The 18,596-nt window shown below is 34.9% G+C and overlaps 1 protein-coding gene across 4 annotated transcripts in view; it reads right to left on the bottom strand.

Annotated features, from left to right (window-relative positions):
- slc35a3b (solute carrier family 35 member A3b) overlaps window positions 1–18,596 on the bottom strand; it is a 36,656-nt gene that overhangs the window by 9,730 nt on the left and 8,330 nt on the right. For 2 of the 4 annotated variants that reach the window (XR_007825526.1, XM_051096972.1), the window contains exons 1-3: window positions 13,547–13,683; window positions 12,642–12,900; window positions 10,001–10,155 (exon numbers count right to left, since the gene is read on the bottom strand). Coding sequence is in view for 3 of the 4 variants with exons in the window: in XM_051096972.1 (XP_050952929.1) it covers window positions 10,001–10,155; window positions 12,642–12,900; window positions 13,547–13,561 (429 nt within the window). In the remaining variant the exon portion in view is untranslated. Of the gene's footprint in view, window positions 1–10,000; window positions 10,156–12,641; window positions 12,901–13,546; window positions 13,684–18,596 lie in introns of those variants that run through there. The other 2 variants (XM_051096989.1, XM_051096981.1) reach the window with 1 other exon arrangement.

Raw genomic sequence — 18,596 nt, 5'->3', positions numbered from 1 at the left:
CAACTTCTCAATAGCCTAAACCAATTTGTCAAATAAATCACTCTTTCTGCAAAACCTTAAACAAGTGTAGGCAGTTTAGACACTGTTTGCAGATCTCATGCACTCTTTTTGCAAAACTCTAAACACATTCTCACTCACTACGACACAATTTGCTCTGTGATGCAAAACCCTAAACACAAGAAAGCAGAAGTTAAGCACAACTGCAACATGGCTGTTAACACACAGTAATTCAAAATTCTTCTCACTTGTTTCTAGTGTATATACGAGTGTATATATGATATACTATACAGTATATAGTAACTATTTTGCAATAAAAAAGATACATAAACATACACACACTCAAAATAAATTACACCTAAGTTTGGTGAATATACCCCCCAAAAAAGGAAAAATACACACACATATGTATGAATATAGATAGATAGATAGATAGATAGATAGACAGATAGATAGATAGATAGATATACATGTACACATATGCACACGGACACACACACACACACACACACACACATATATATATATAATATGCATGTATACATATGTGTGTGTATATTTTTCCTTTTTATTTTTTTTATAGGTATATTCACCCCAAACTTAGATGTGATTTCTTTTGAGTGTGTGTATGTTTATGTATCTTTTTTACATTGCAAAACAATTAATATATACAGTAAACATTTTTTTTTTTTTGTAGCTACATGCACTGGACACTGTGTTCTCCATTTTTTGATGTAGTGTCCAATGAATGATCTGTAGTGCGTATAGTATTGACTAATGTGTGTGTGATTTGAAAGATTTGTTTGATTTTGAGTACAGGTAAAATGGTTTTGAAGCGATTGTTTGATTTTGCCAGAAGAGTCAGGGGTTCTGTGAATTTAGTTTGAACATTTGGATTTGTGTTTAAGGTTTTGAGAAAATGAGTGATGGTTTCAAAAAATGTGTTTTAGCATTTCAGAAAAATGGTATGAGCCATTTTGCGAAGCTTTCTCGCTCCTCAAGACGGCCACCGACAATCAAAAAATGTAATGGTGCACTTGACTTTTCATTTAATTTTCACTTTATTCGTGACACACGCTCCACAAATTTTTGGGTCGTAAGTTTACATACAATTTGCACAATCAATTTGCAGTTTTTCTCGATTGCTAAAACACTATAACCAATCTTTTGAACTAAAATTTCAAAACCATAATGCCATTTTTCAAACAGCACACCCATTTCCCTGAACTATAAACACTATTCCCCTGCTTTAACACATGAGTCAGATTTGGTGAACTGTAACTGCAAAACTCTACACACAAATCCCTACATTTCTCAGTGCTTACACCATGTGGTCATTTAGAAAGCACTAGCATTCCATATATTGTTTACTCAAGTCTGCAAAGTTTGAGCTCAATTAGCACAAGATTACTCAAGTGGAAACACTAGGAGTCAAAATTTAATCACACACCAATCAGAACCTTCGATGGAGATAAAAGGGCCAAAGTCAGTTTACAGTTTGTTGCTTTTCTCAGATCAGAAATAAAATTCTCAAAACTACTTGTTCAACCTCCACATCTAGTTACTTGTGCACATCATAAAATGTTTCTAATTTTTTTTTAACAAGTTGCGTTTGCTTTGGTACGTTCATGCAACTGATTTGTCTGCGGTTTTCTTACATTATCAGTTCCTACTGTCATGTTGCTCAATATGTATTACATGTATATAGTTCTCTGTGCTATAGTCTTACCCTCAAAACATCAAGTCATTAGCTCATCGTATATGTCTTTGCAGTAAATGCTAAATTTTTTATCTAGTTGTCATAAACTGTCAAGCATATTCTACACATTTCTATTAGACTTTTTGTAAATTTGCCATGAATTGTTCAATTGAATATTGACTTTCACTAATGTGGAGTCTACAGATCAACCAATAATAAAGCAGTTCTCTAAAATAGCTCAAAGGTACATCTCAACATCTCATGAACCTTCAATTGGAAAGCATATTAGACAGAGGACAACACAAGAGTTACAAATTCTGACAGTGCACTTTCTAATTTATATTTCCACCTTTGCCCATATTTCCTTTTTCTTTTCTATTTCACAATGACTTTGTAATGTATTTATATTTTATTTTATTTTTTTATGTTGATATATATATATATATATATATATATATATATATACATTTTTTTTTTGTTTGTTTCCCATCAGACCACTAGTAAAAGTGTAACTGTGAATCCTATCCGGTCTTTTTCAATCAATATCAGTATGGGGGTACAGTAATATGCAATTTCGAAGACGAAGAGTAGGAGGTAGGGATGCACTATATTATCGGACTGATATCGGAATCGGCCGATAATGACTTCAAATGTAAACATCGGCATCGGCCCGATATGAAAAATGATGCCGATATGTCTTGCCGATAAGATGAATATGTTAACTCACATGTGCTAAGGGTGTGCTAGGGATTAGATCATGTCAGCAGTGTGGCTCATTCTTGAAGCAAAGTTTTGACTGAATGAGTAGATTCACTGTTTTGGATCGCTGCATTTAAACTGAGAATGCACATACAGAATGATGTGTAGCAATAGCGCGTGCAGCGGCAGCAGCGGCTATAGGAGAAAGCGCACCGTTGTTCCATTTGGGATCATTTACTGTTTCATATCTAGTCACTAAATCGCTAAATGCACATTTAAATGGTTTTATGGGGCTCTTTGTTGTATTTTGAAACCCAATGGCTATGTTTGCACATGACATGATCTGCATTTAAAATAAAAAGTAATTACTGCGCGCGGTCAGTGAATTCTCTTTTTCCGGCGGCGCAACGGCAAAACACACCGTTGCTCATATGAAACATTTTTCGTGAATATTATGACACAAGTGAGGTACATGCATTCTTTATAAGATAAATAATTGGTTAGCAGGCAAATGTTAGTAGCGACCATGCTTTTGGATTCATGCCGTTCGAGCCCATACATTTAAAGCCATAAGCGGCTGTGTGTCCTGTTTTCCCGGTTGGTCACGAATTGCCACAAACTTAATAATATTTATAGTTTCTTTTCACAAATCATCACCGTCTCACCCTTTAATTTCGCAGGTTTATTTTCTTGTCATTTACTTTTAATCCATGTTGTCGTATCTTTTATGGTGGTAAACTGCGGGTGGGAAATAAAAGATTTCCTGGCAATATATTAAGAATTCGTTAATACGACTTTTTAATTCGTTCCCTTATTTTACAAATTAATAAATTTGAGCGCAGTGCACCGTATAAAATAATTAGAAATTATAATTAAACATGACTTAGTGACTACATTTCTATTACTTTCTTTCCATGTTGAATGCCTTTGTATTGCAGGGCTCTAGACTGATCAAAACTGTCACATTTTGGATTTTTATTTTTATTTTTTAAATGTGCAAGTTAAAATTTGACGTGGTTGCATTTGTGCGAGTGCCTGATCTGCAGTGCTGAAGCGTCTGCGCAATACAGCGGGAGTTACTGAGTTACAAAGCCGTGGCATATTCAGCATTTCATTGATCACGCGAAGAGTAGTTTTCGTTGTGAGCGCTTCGGGTGTAGAGCCTGGTTTGTATTTGTAGTGTCAGCACGAGCCAGGTGGTGACGGCAAAAATGACGCGACTATTCTGGAAACGATGGCGGACGGAGGATTTGGTTTTCCAGTAGGGTAAAAGACCGCTTGTTAAACCAGAGAAGGTAAACATGTTGGTGTTCTTGTGCAAAAAAAAAAAAAGTGTACTGTTTTGCCAGTTGGTCACGAATTGCGACATAACTTAATAATATTTTTATTTTCCCAAATCCTCACCGTCTCACCGTATTTTCTTGTCATTCACTTTTAATCCTTGTTTTCGTATATCTTACTGTGATAAATTGCGGGTGGGAAATAAAATATTTCGTGGGAATAAATTAACAATTCGTTAATACTACATATTACAGTTTTTCTCAATTGCTTAAACACATTTCTTGAAATTATGCCTCGCTTTTGCGAAACTCTAAACACAAATCCGTAACTTCTAACTCAATTCTCCGAACTTACTATATTCAGGTCAAAATGAAGCTCTCCACTCAAAACAACTCAATCTTGCTGAAAAAAACAAACTTTTCTCTTAGACATGACACACAAACTCTCAAAAACACACACACACACACACACTACAACACAGTTTTACACACTGATGAGATCAATTCAAAACAATACTACGAAAACTGGTAATAACTGTTGCTTGGGAAAAAAAATGATGAATACAACAAATGTATGCATTTGCAAGTGTTTTAATCCTTAATTTATTGTACTGTAGAGTACAGCACAAAACAGCAAACAACAACAAAAATAATTATTCTACCCCAGCATCCTGTCTTTAGTCTGGGACAGGCCAAACAACCTCCTCAACATCACACTCTAATTGGTTATAACCCTTGCACGCATCAGCTAAAATATAGAAGACTGCTTGTTTTCTTGCCCTTGCCCTTCCTATTTCTCTTCCATGTTGTTGTCGTCATCCTCCTCCTTCTTCTCCTCCTCTTCCTCTTTCACCTCCTATTCTTTGTCTTCGAAATTGCATATTACTGTATGCGGGATATTGATTGAAAAAGACCAGATAGGATACACAGTTACACTTTTACTAGTGGTCTGACAAAAAAAAAAATCAACATAAAAAAATGAAATAAAATATAAATACATTACAAAGTCATTGTGAAATAGAAAAGAGAAATATGGGCAAAGGCCGAAATATAAATTAGAAAGTCCAGAATTTGTAACTCTTATGTTGTCCTCTGTCTATATATGCTTCCCAACTGAAGGTTCATGAGATGTTGAGATGTACCTTTGAGCTATTACAGAGAACTGCTTTATCATCGGTTGATCTGTAGACTCTGCATTAGTGAAAGTCAATATTCACTTGAACAATTCATGGCAAATTTACAAAAAGTCTAATAGAAATGTGTAGAATATGCTTGACAGCTAGATCAAAAATGTAGCATTTACTGCAAAGACATATACAATGAGCTAATGACTTGATGTTTTGAGGGGAAAGACTATAGCAACATGACAATAGGAACTGATAATGTAAGAAAACCGCAGACAAATCAGTTGCATAATCAGCTGCATGAATATACCAAAGCAAACGCAACTTGTTAAAAAAAATTGCACAATGTGCACAAGTGACTAGATGATGTGGAGGTTGATCAAGTAGTTTTGAGAATTTCATTTCTGATCTGAGAAATGCACCAAACTAAGCTGACTTTGGCACTTTTATCTCCATCGAAGGTTCTGATTGGTGTGTGATAGATTTTGACTCCTAGTGTTTCCACTTGGGTAACTGTGTGCTAATTGAGCTCAAACTTTGCAGACTCGAGTGAACAATATTGAATGCTAGTGCTTTCTAAATGATCACATGGTGTAAGCACTGAGAAATGTAGGGATTTGTGTGTAGAGTTTTGCAGTAACAGTTCAACAAATCTGACTCATGTGTTAAAGCAGGGGAATAGTGTTTATAGTTCAGGGAAATGGGTGTGCTTTTTGAAAAATGGCATTATGGTTTTGAAATTTTAGTTCAAAAGACTGGTTATAGTGTTTTAGCAATCGAGAAAAACTGTAATTTGTACCCTCATTTTACAAATTAATAAATTAATAAATAGTAGGAACAAATTAAGAAGTTGTAGCAATGAATTATGTCCTGTTCATGTCCTGGAAAGCACCCTCACAGTCACCCAGTTTAGTTCTACTTTTCTGTTTTCGTTTTGAAATGTATTCAGATTGCGAATTCGAAAGTGAAAGCATCCGAAGTTCTGCTTAAAACATAGCAAAAGTGAACTTAATTCACAAAATTCAGATCATAAATAATGCTAGCCTACTGATGAAAAAAAAAGGGATTGAATGTAAACCACTTATTACTATTTATTTAATCCTAACAAATAAGTTATTGTTAAAAACTAACTTTACAAACAAAATTATATATATTGGTATCGGTATCGGTATCGGCCAAAATGAGATGAAAAAATATCGGCATATCGGATATCGGCAAAAATCCAATATCGTGCATCTCTAGTAGGAGGTGAAAGAGGAACAGGAGGAGAAGAAGGAGGAGGACGACGACAACAGCGTGGAAGAGAAATAGGAAGGGCAAGGGCAAGAAAACAAGCAGTCTTATATATTTTAGTTGATGCGTGCCAGGGTTGTGTCAGGCATGCAAGAGGATTTTACCCCCGCTGCCTGTCCAGGGCCAGTTTAGTCTGTGATGTTGAGGAGGTTCTTTGGCCCGTCCCAGACCAAAGACAGAATGCTGCGGCAGAATAATTATTTTTGTTGTTTGCTGTTTTGTGCTGTACTCTACAGTACAATAAATTAAGGATTAAAACACTTGCAAATGCATACAATTGTTGTGTTCATCATGTGATTTTTTTTTTCCAAGCAACACTTCTTACCAGTTTTCGTAGTATTGTTTTGAATTGATCTCATCAGTGTGTAAAACTGTGTTGTAGTGTGTGTGTTTTTGAGGGTTTGTGTGTCATGTCTGAGAGCAAAGTTTGTTTTTTTTCAGCAAGATTGAGTTGTTTTGAGTGGAGAGCTTCATTTTGACCTGAATATAGTAAGTTTGGGGAATTGAGTTAGAAGTTACGGACTTGTGTTTAGAGTTTTGCAAAAGCGAGGCATAATTTCAAAAAATGTGTTTAAGCAATTGAGAAAAACTGTAATAGTGGACAAAAAAGGAGGAGAAAATAGAAAAAATAGCATGTTGCAGTTTCAAAGTTCACATACGCTTGATGTTTAAATGGTAAAATATGATAATATAATGATAATAAAAGGACTGTATTTAACGAAAATAAAGGCAATTATTCTGTAAACATGTGGTTGTGTGTTGCCTAATATAAGTTTTATCTGCAAGTAGGCCTACTTGTTCATGTTCGAAGTAAATCGTAGTATTTTGTAAACAATCAAACAAAAAAAAAGAAAGAAAGAATAAAGAGAGAGAATTCGCCATTGTTCCACATTCCCGGTCCTGTTTCAGCCATCCTCACAGCTGTTTCTTTTAGATGAATATGCACTGTATGTCTGCAAATGAATTTATTAGCCTATCATGCTTACTGCATGGCATGGAGGCGCCCGCGCAATTCCTTGCATTCTTTCCCTGCGAAAAACTTTTTCAGATTTATGTACACCCACGATAACACCAAAAGGTTGTGCTTTTGTAAAACAGAGAGGTTGTGCTTTCTGCTGTCTCCGTGGAATGGAGCGCGTCACAGCAATGAACCGGCTACTTGCTTCACAAAGAAATCCATAGAACGCTTAAAATGTAGCATATATTACAACTTATCTGAAATACTAAAACACATTTTTTGAAACCATCACTCATTTTCTCAAATACTTAAACACAAATCCAAATGTTCAAACTAAATTCACAGAACCCCTGACTCTTCTGGCAAAATCAAACAATCGCTTCAAAACCATTTTACCTGCACTCAAAATCAAACAAAGCTTTCAAATCACACACACATTAGTCAATAATATACACACTACAGATCATTCATTGGACACTACATCAAAAAATGGAGAACACAGTGTCCAGTGCATGTAGTTACAAAAAAAAAAATGTTTACTGTATATAGTAATTATTTTGCAATAAAAATTTTTTTTTACAATGACACCTAAGTTTAGTGAATATACCAAAATATATACAGAATATACCACAAAAATAAAAAGGAAAAATACACACTTGTTTTTGCCACATTGTGGGGACCAAATGTCCCCACAAGGATAGTAAAACCTGAAATTGGGGTCCCCACAATGTTAAAAAATGATTAAAAATAGTAAATGGTGTTTATCTGAAAGTGTAACGATGCAAACATGTTTTCTGTGAGGGCTAGGTTTAGGGTTAGGGTTGGGTTAGGGGATAGACAATATCGTTTGGTAAGTATAAAATCTATAGAAGTCTATGGAAAGTCCCCACAATTCACAAAAACAAACATGTGTGTGTGTGTATGTGTGTACTTGTTTTTGCTACATTGTGGGGACCCACAAGGATAGAAAAACCTGAAATTTTTGACATTGTGGGGACTGGCCTGTGGTCGATTCACACTCTTCTATACCTCTCAAATTGACAGATGCACCCATGCCTTCTGCACACTTTGAACAATTTAAATATTTCGAAACAAGTGTGAAGAATTTTGAATTACTGTGTGTTAACGATGACAGCCATGTTGCAGTTGTGCTTAACTTCTGCTTTCTTGTGTTTAGGGTTTTGCATCACAAGTTCATCACAGAACAAACTGTGTCTTAGTGAGTGAGAATGTGTTTAGAGTTTTGCAAAAAGAGTGCATGAGATCTGCAAACAGTGTCTAAACTGCCTACACTTGTTTAAGGTTTTGCAGAAAGAGTGATTTATTTGACAAATTGGTTTAGGAAATTATCTAAAAATATATCTAGCAATATATCTAAAAAAAAAAAAAAAGGAAAAATACACACACTTATGTATGAGTGTATAAATACACACATACATATATATATACATATGTGTGTGTATTTTTCCTTTTTTTTTGGTATATTCACCAAACTTAGGTGTGATTTCTTTGGAGTGTGTGTATGTTTTTTGAGTGTATGTTTACCTATCTTTTTTATTGCTAAATAATTACTATATACAGTAAACATTCTTTTTTTGTAACTACATGCACTGAACACTGTGATCTCCATTTTTTGATGTAGTGTCCAATGAATGATCTGTAGTGTGTATATTATTGACTAATGTGTGTGTGATTTGAAAGCATTGTTTGATTTTGAGTGCTGGTGAAATGGTTTTGAAGCGATTGTTTGATTTTGCCAGAAGAGTCAGGGGTTCTGTGAATTTAGCTTAAACATCTTGTGTATAAGGTTTTGAGAAAATGAGTGATGGTTTCAAAAAAATATGTTTTAGCATTTCAGAAAAACGGTACTGTACTGAAGACGTTCATATGGAAATGGCGAGTGCAGCGTCGGCATTCAGCAGCTTCATCTTTTCAGGGTTGGACACTGACTGAGAAGACAGCACTAGCTTATTACCAAATAATTAAAATGTTTTCTTTTCCCCCAACACATTCATAATCATTACTTTTGCCGGTGCAAGCTTTATGCGCACGTTTGAGTGCAGAAAAGGCTATACGCCTATAAATTAAAGGATGGTTAGTATGTTATTATATTAAACAGTTTAATATAAATGTGTGAGTAGTTGACTAGAAAAATCTTTAGTTGGGGGCAGGCCTACTTGGGACATTTTTTAAAACAAATGCTGTGAAAATCATGTCATGTTACATTGCACTGCAGGAGTTATGCATGCATAATGCGTCAAATGTTTTTGTTTTATTTCATTTTTTTTATGTGTGTGGGTGCTATAGGGGTTCTGAAGCAGCTGCTAGCCCCTCTTTAGCGTTGCCCATGTTTATATGATTATACAAAAAATATTTCTGCATCTATTTTTATCTATGTTTTATCCGTGGCTACGCCCCCGAACAACAATTATTTCCATGGAGCACGCAGAATTCTGTAGAAATGACAACATCTTTCTGCAGAATTTGAATGTTTGTCATTCATAAAACTGTACATATTAACATTGGAACTGGAGTGACAGAAAGAGGAATTAATTGAAGGTTATACTTCACTATATGAGTCTTATTATAGCTAACTATATATAAATATAGATACATTTATAATGATATAAATTGATTATATGTGACTATTTATTCTGATTAGCTCCATTTTGAATTATGGGATTCGGGAAAATACAATGCTGAATATCTCAAGTAAACACAAATGTTTCTAGGTGGCGTTCCAAACACTAATTTCTGGAAATATCATACATATATTGTATGATAACAAGGTTTTAATATAATTTTAGTTATTCTTTTCTTTTACACTTTTATTAACTGAAAACATGAAAAGGTCAAGTGGACCTGTGGGTTCTATGAATTCCCCATCACTTGGTTTTAAATGATCTGGAAACTTTCCTGAAGCTCTTCCTCTGGATTTGTGCTTTCTCACCTGGTAGGTAGCTGCATCTAGATTTGACAGAGCCACATAGAGCAGGTTGTTCTGCAGGGTGTAGATACCTGAGGGAATGGCCAACTTCAGCGTCAGCAGAGGCTTGTTGATTATTTCCTCCTTCAACACCCGATTCAGTGCACGAACACTGAAACCTAAGAAGCACATACAGCACTGCACATTAGACACTGAGCTTAAGCAGTGAGGTACAACTCCGCTCTCTTGCTCTGAGCTCCTGACAAGAATGAGAATTCTGTTTCAGAGATGTTACCAGAAAAAGGACACTGAACATTATGCTTGTTTTTGTAATGGGAATAAAGGTAATTGCAACTTTTTATCTCACAGTTTGGACTTTTGTTTTCAGAATTGCTAGTTTATTTCTCATAATTATGAGTTAACATCTTGCAATGATTTTGTAACATCTTGCAGTGATATATCTCATAATACTGACTTTTTTGAGTTTATATCTCATAATTGAAAAAAGACAGAATTGTATGATAGAAATTCAGAACTACGGAAAAAAAAGAAAGAAAAAAGTTTGAATTATGAGACTAAATTTAAATGGAAAATTAAAAAGTTGTACGAAAAAAGTTGAAAGAGTTGTAAGATATAAACTCAAAATTGTGAGAATAAAATGTAATTGTGAGATACAAACTTAGAATTATGAGAAAAAGTTCAAATAGAGAGATAAAAATCAGAATTGCAAAAAAAAAGTCAGAATTGTAATATGAACTCAGAATTGAAAGAAAAAAGTTCAAATTATTGTGAGATGTAAGATATAAACTCAAAATTGCAAGAATTGCAAGAAATGTAATTGTGTTATATAAACTTGAAAACATGAGAAAAAAGTTCAAATACAAAGATTAAAACTCAAAATTGAGAGAAAAACTAGTTCAAATTGGGAGATATAAATGTTATAAAAGTTATAAACTCAGAATTGAAAGAAAAAAGTTCAAATTATTGTGAAATAAAAAATTAGAATTGCTAGAAAAAATATTAATTGTAAGATATAAATTCAAAATTGCAAGAAAAAAAAATAATTGTGAGATATAAACTCAGAATCATGAGAAAAAAGTTCAAACTGAGAGATACAAAAATCTGCATCATGAGAAAAATATGTCTGAATTGTTAGATATAACATTAGAATTGCCAAAAAAAGTCTGAGTTGTAAGATATAAACTCAAAATGTGAGAAAAAAATTTAATTGTGAGATATGAACTAAATAAGAAAAAAGTCTGAATTGTGATATAAACTCAGAAGCATGAGAAAAAAGTTTAAATAGTGAGATAAAAACTCAAAATTGAGAGAAAAAAGTTCAAATCGAGAGAAATAAACTAAGAATTGCAAGAAAAAAAGCCTAAATTAAGAGATATAAACTCAAAATTGTAAGAAAAAAGCCTGAAATGCCAGATATAAATTATAAAAATTGCAAGAAAAAAGTCTGAATTGTGAGATGTAACCTAAGAATGGCAAGAAAAAAAGCCTAAATTAAGAGATATAAATTCAAAATCGCAAGAAAAAAAACGGAATTGTGAGATATAAATTGAAAATTGCAAGAAAAAAAGCCTAAATTAAGAGATATAAACTCAAAATTGTAAGAAAAAAGCCTGAAATGTCAGATATAAATTATAAAAATCGCAAGAAAAAAGTCTGAATTGTGAGATGTAACTTAAGAATGGCAAGAAAAAAGCCTAAATTAAGAGCTATAAACTCAAAATTGCAAGAAAAAAGCCTGAATTGTGAGATGTAACCTAAGAATTGCAAGAAAAAAAGCCTAAATTAAGAGATATAAACTCAAAATCACAAGAAAAAAGCCTGAATTGTGAGATATAAATTCAAAATTGCAAGAAAAAAGCCTGAATTATGAGATATAAATTCAAAATTGTAAGAAAAAAGTTCGAATTGTGAGATATAAACTTAAAAAAGCCTGAAATGTTAGATACAAATTATAAAAATCGCAAGAAAAAAGTCTGAATTGTGAGATGTAACCTAAGAATTGCAAGAAAAAAGCCTAAATTAAGAGCTATAAACTCAAAATTGCAAGAAAAAAGTTTGAATTGTGAGATAAATTCAAAATTGCAAGAAAAAAGTTTGAATTGCAAGATATAAATTCAAAATTGCGGGGAAAAAAATTAATTGAGATATAAACTCAGAAACATGAGAAAGAAGTTGAGAGAAAAAAAGTCTGAATTGTGAGATATAAAATTAGAATTGCCAGATAAAAGCCTGAAATGTTAGATATAAATTATAAAAATTGCAAGAAAAAAGTCTGAATTGTGAGATGTAACCTAAGAATTGCAAGAAAAATAAATTAAAAGAGCTATAACTCAAAATTGTGGGGAAAAAAGTTTAAATGTTAAGAAATAAACTCAGAACTGCCAAAAAAAAAAAAAATTGAAACTGTGGCATAAAAAGTCACAATTACTTTTTTTACTTTATTTTGTTTTACCCTGTAGTGAAAATAACCTTTCATAGAATATAGACATATGAAGAAAAGACAATACGTTGACAGTGATACAGTATTGACAGTGAACCCTGGAGACAAACAAAAAAAGAACTACTACTATCCTGAGATCTAACACGTTACAGACTGCAGAACACACTGGTTTTACACGTCAAAGTTGAGGAGTTGCAAACTCACTGTGATCTTTGAAGACAAGCAGCATGCATGCAACAATCTTAAGAACTTCAGCACACACTACGGCAGACGACGCCAGGTAGCGCGGCCCGTCGGACTGCAGCGTGCGCGAGTAACGCATTGTCAGCACCAAGGAGGTGGTCTGCAGTACCAGCACCCCAAGAGACACATACTTCAGTTGTGAGGTATTGGACGACATGGAGATACTGGACACATCCAGTGACACAGAGACAGTGGACAGGGACGAGTGTCCCTGTTTAGTCTAACAGAGAGAGAGACAACAATGACAGCAGATTAAAGCCTGATACCTTCTATTCGACATGGGATACGAAAATATTTGCATATATTTTTCATATATAGACACGCCACTTCTGTTCAAACGCAGTAAAATCTCAAATGTCTCTTATGCTCAAAAGACTGGATTTATTTGATTAAAAATAGAGTAAAACTGTAATATTGTGAAATATTATTACAATTTAAAATTGCATAAAAAGCACATTGTTTATATTATTTCAAAAGAAATGCATTAATAGAGAGTAAAGAATTAACATCACTACTTTGTATAAACCCATAATGCATTACTAATGCACTTTTAGAAGTTTTCCCATGCTCCAAACCATTAGAGCATTATACATCACTAAACAATAATGGCCATGTTGATTATTAACACCTCAAGGGAGACATCACAAAAATCATGCAACTGTTTCATTTTTCAGTGTGCGCCTTTTTAAAATAAAATCTGGCTTTCACCATGAGAAAATGCCACCTACCTTCAGCGCTCATGCATATTCATGCACTCTGGAATTAAATAAGTACTCGTATCTCGTGCCTTGAGATTTCACGTGTCTTTACAATGCAATATATACTCTAAACTCTAATAGTTTCACAGATCGGTGATCCTCACTCACCCCAGTAAAAACCATCACAGCGGTGTCATTGCCTTCAGCGGAGTTTGCATTCAGTCTTGTTTGAGCAGATACAGTATCCTTTCAGTGTAGGTACTGAGAAAGCATGCATCAGACTTGAGTAAAGAGCAAAGAGGCCAACATGAGCCACTCCCACTGACACACAGCCGGATGGAAGAAGGATGTGATATGGTGTTGAAATCCTATATTATCATGCAGTTCTGCTTTCACAAAAGAAAAAAACTATTTACACACTGCCAACTAGTAAAGGCAATGTGATTAAGATAAATGGAGTCAAGGTCATTGAAAATGTGCTGGAAGCTTTAATTTATTAGCTTTACATCAATGCAAATATGACTTGGCAAACAGAAGGTTCGGGTGTGATTGAGAAAGCTGGCCAGAGGTGGGGCACACACAGCACACACAGGCGGCCTTATGCGGCGATGAGGCTGTGGCGAGGGGGGTGAGCCACACAATCCTGCTCTGTGTGCAGGACGACAACTCAACAGCTCCTGTCTATTGAGATGCCCCTCACCACCTACAGAGGCCTCAGATATATAGACTTGCGTATAATGATCCTAAATGTGAACGCCTGACGACTTTCAGCTTTCACAGTTCATCTTGTCAGGAATACTTAGAACAAAAATCATTAGATGACTGTTTCATTTAAGGATCACAGTGCAGCCCCCAAAAATACTAATTCACTTTAAATCTTCCAAACCACTAGGTTTTACCCATTTATCAGCAAAACATTTTAATAGTTTAAAATATAACTAGATGACCCTGGTGAAAAATCCAGCATATGCTGGTAGGTATGTTTTGATGCTGGGATGCTGGTTAAGTAGGTTTTGATGCTGGTTTAAGCTGGTCCTTAGCTGGTTTATGCTGGTCCTTGACCAGCAACATGACTAGCAAAAACCAGCAAAGGACCAGCTTAAACCAGCATCAAAACCTACCTAACCAGCATTCCAGCATCAAAAAATACCAACCAGCATATGCTGTTTTTTTTCACCAGGGGAGTAAAGTTTGAGAACAAACTTTAAGTTGGCTTGAGAAAGCCTAGCCTGAAAGTTTGAAGCAGTTGTAAAAGTATGAAAGCAGCTAGCATGATTTAACACACTGCTTACATGATTTAACATATTGTTAACATGTTTTAGCATTATTAGCTTGTTGCTTGTATTTTTATAGGCTGATTAACATGTTGTTAGCATAATTTGCAAGTTACTAGCATGTTTCTAGTCTGATTAGCATGTTGACAGCATGTTTCGTGAATGGTTAGCATGTTACTAGGATATTTCTAACATGATTAGCATGCTGTTAGCATGATTAGCAAGTTACTAGCATGTTGTTAGCATGATTAACATGTTACTAGCATGTTGTTACCATGTTTCTAGTATGATTGGCATGTAACTAGCACGTTGCTAGCATGATTACCAAGTTGCTAACATGTTGTTAGCATGATTAGCATGTTACTAGCACGTTACTAGCATATTTCTATCAAGACTAGCAAGTTATTAGCATGTTGTTAACATGATTAGCATGTTATTAGAATGCTGTTAGCATGATTAGCAAGTTACTAGTATGTTTGTAGCATGATTAGCATGTCACTAGCAAGTTGCTAACATGTTTCTATCATGATTAGCAAGTTACTAGCATGTTGTTAACATGATTAGCATGTTACTAGCACGTTACTAACATGTTGCTAGCATGATTAGCAAGTTATTAGCATGTTGTTAGCATGATTAGCATGTTACTACCATGTTGTTACCATGTTTCTAGTATGATTGGCATGTAACTAGCACGTTGCTAGCATGATTACCAAGTTACTAACATGTTGTTAGCATGATTAGCATGTTACTAGCATGTTGTTACCATGTTTCTAGTATAATTGGCATGTAACTAGCACGTTGCTAGCATGATTACCAAGTTACTAACATGTTGTTAGCATGATTAACATGTTATGAGTCCGGTTGAGTCTGTGTTGAATTAGCTTTTATCAGTTGTTTTCGGGGAATAACATACCTTGGAATGTCATGATGGACCAGTCAGAATCAAGCATTCCACAGAGCCATGTAATAATTTAATATAAAGCACAGCCTCACAAATTCAGACTTAACACCTCTTATTTACTTTTAGATCATTCTGATGTTAAATACAGATTTGAAATCATAACAAGAAATAGCGAATAGCTATGATACTTGTTTTGAAATATGACAGGAAACACTGGCATTTAACAATGCCTTGGAAAAAAAAACAATTAATCTTAAAAAATAAAGTATATGCATAAACCTAAATAGGAAATGAAACATTTAAGACTAAGCATGTCAGCTCAAATGAGACACCAATGTTTCAGGAGTTTAAGACACAAAATAGGACATGTTGTCGCCTTAGAATTATAAGGTTCTATCTGCATTCTGAGCACTTTTGAGATATTGAGCTTCAAAGTTTGAGTTCCATAGACTTCTGTAGAACCATTTTTGTTTTCTAAAATAAAGGCCCAAAATGTACACAGCTTACAAAAGAAACATCACATAATGTAAATACGTTGTCACAGAATAAGCGATAATATAAGTAATATGTGAATAACTCAATTTTGACAAAAATGTCAGATAGAACCTTACAATTCTAAGGTGATTATGTGTCCTATTCTGTGTCCTAAACCCCTGAAACATTGGTGTCTCATTTTAGAGCATTCACAATGCAATTTTGGAAAGAAGTCAATTAAATCTGTATGTGGGTGTGTGTGAAAAAAATTCATATGTCATCCCCTTTGTAATCATTAACAATTTTAAAAGTAACTGTAATTTAATTACACATTTTTTCTCAGTAACTGTAACTAATTACAGTTACATTTATTGTTATAATTAAATTACGTAATTCCATTACATGTAACTAGTTACTCCCCAACACTGACTATTACCCTCCCTAAGTGTGTGTGCACTTGGATGGGTTAAATGCAGAGAACAAATTCCGAGTATGGGTCACCATACTTGGCCACACGTCATGTCCTTTCCTTCCTTCCTTTCCTAGGAGTGGTCAACCAACAAATATCACTCCAAAGCAAAACCTGTAATAGTCTGCAAGGTTACAAAGGACCTCAGTGCAAATTTTGAGCACATAAAGGCCTTTCTCACATTGGTTAATATTAATGTTAATGAGTCCATCATCAGGAGAACACTGAACAACCATGGTATGAATGGCAGAGTTGCAAGGAGAAAGCCACAACTCTACAAAAAATAAAAACACTGCTGTCGGTCTGCAGTTTGCTAAAGATCATGTGGACAAGACAGAGGGCTATTGGAGAAATGTTTTGTGGACGGATGAGACCAAAATAAAACTTTGGTTTATGTACTTCATTCCAGCATAAGAACCTTATTCCATCTGTGAAACATCACCATATCATGGTTTGGGTCTGCTTTGCTGCATCTTAGCCAGAATGGCTTGCCATCATTGATGGACCAATAAATTCTGAATTATACCAGCAAATGAAAATGTCAGGACATCTGTCCGAGAACTGAATCTTAGAAAAAAGTGGGTCATGCAGCAAGACAATGACCACAAGCACACAAGTCATTCTACCAAAAAATGGTTAAAGAAGAACAAGGTTAATGATTTGGAATGCCTGAGTCAAAGTTTGGACCTTAATCCAGTTGAAATGTTGTGGAAGAACCTGAAGCAAGCAGTTCATAGGAGGAAGCCCAACAATATCACAGGGTTCAAGTGTTTCTGTACTGAAAATTGGGCTAAATTTCATACAAGCTGTTGTGCAGGACTGATCAGCGGTTACAAAATACGTTGCCTGCGAATATTGCTTCAAAAAGGGCTCACAACAGATACTGAAAGCAAAGATTCACATACTTTTGTAACTCACAAATATTTAACACTGCATCATGTTTCTCAGTAAATAAATGTCAAAGTATGTTTTTTGTCTCATTTGTTTGATTGGGTTCTCCTTGTCAACTTTCAGGACTTGTGTGAAAAATCTGATGTTTTGTGTTAGATTTATGCAAAAAAGTATAAAATGACAACAAACATTATTTCACCCATATTTTGACATTTTACAAATTTCTACATAAAATCACTTTTGTAATTTTATTTTGATGCAGTCACCAAAATTGTCATCTTGTCATTGATCCACAGGGTGATGTATCAAAATCAAAATTTCTAGTTTTTAAAGAAACCAACAGATCACATTTCAAATATGGAGTTTCATAACTATGTTACCACATTAAGATCCCAATGTCTCTGGGACTGAACCAAGGCTCTAAAAATGAAGATTCCTAAGAAAAGATTCTTAGGGACCAGAATCTAAAATCATATTAGGATATCTTTAATACTTTTTTGAGTTATGCAACTCTGCAAGCTGAGTTGAGGTATGCAGAAAACATTTGTTTTGATAGAGACAAACAAGCTACATTTGTAATTTCGCCATTATTTATTCTTCAAACATTCCCCTTTAAGTATCAGCTGTTTGCAAAGTGACTGTAACGGAGACTCCAGGGAAGCGTGATAGATCCAAGTGCGAGCTTTATTACACAGATCGTAGTTAAGACAGGCAGGGTCAGACAGCAGCAAACAGTAATATCCAGGGCAAAACAATGGCAAAATCCAAATAAACAGGCAGAATCCAAATACCGGGTGAGCAGTCCAAAGTAGCAAAACAAGGCAATGAAACAAGGCAAAAACTATGGCAAGAAACTAGACAAAACTATGACTAAGAAACAAAACCGTGACAAGAACAAAACAGAGCAATGAAACAAGAGAAAACGCTTAGAGTCCACACAGCAAAACAATACTTCACGGTGCCTGTTTGGTATAGGCCTCCTTAAATGACCACCAAACAGGAAGTTACCCATGAAGCAGCAGAGGGAGCGGTAACAGAGAGTCAATGGGTGAGGGCTCCCTCTGCTGGCGTGGTGTTACAGAATCCCCCCCCCCAGGAGCGATTCCTGGTGCTCAAAACAACAACAGTCCAGAAGGGTGGGGGAACAGAGGCAAAACAGGGGGTGGGACGAGGGGCCAGGTCCATGCAGAGGAGGTGGGCCTGGATCGT

This window comes from Labeo rohita, chromosome 2 (genome assembly GCF_022985175.1).
Source record: "Labeo rohita strain BAU-BD-2019 chromosome 2, IGBB_LRoh.1.0, whole genome shotgun sequence".
In the NCBI taxonomy this organism is placed as follows: domain Eukaryota; kingdom Metazoa; phylum Chordata; class Actinopteri; order Cypriniformes; family Cyprinidae; genus Labeo; species Labeo rohita.
Note: the sequence above shows the minus strand (reverse complement) of the source record. Positions and strands in the feature narration are given on the sequence as shown.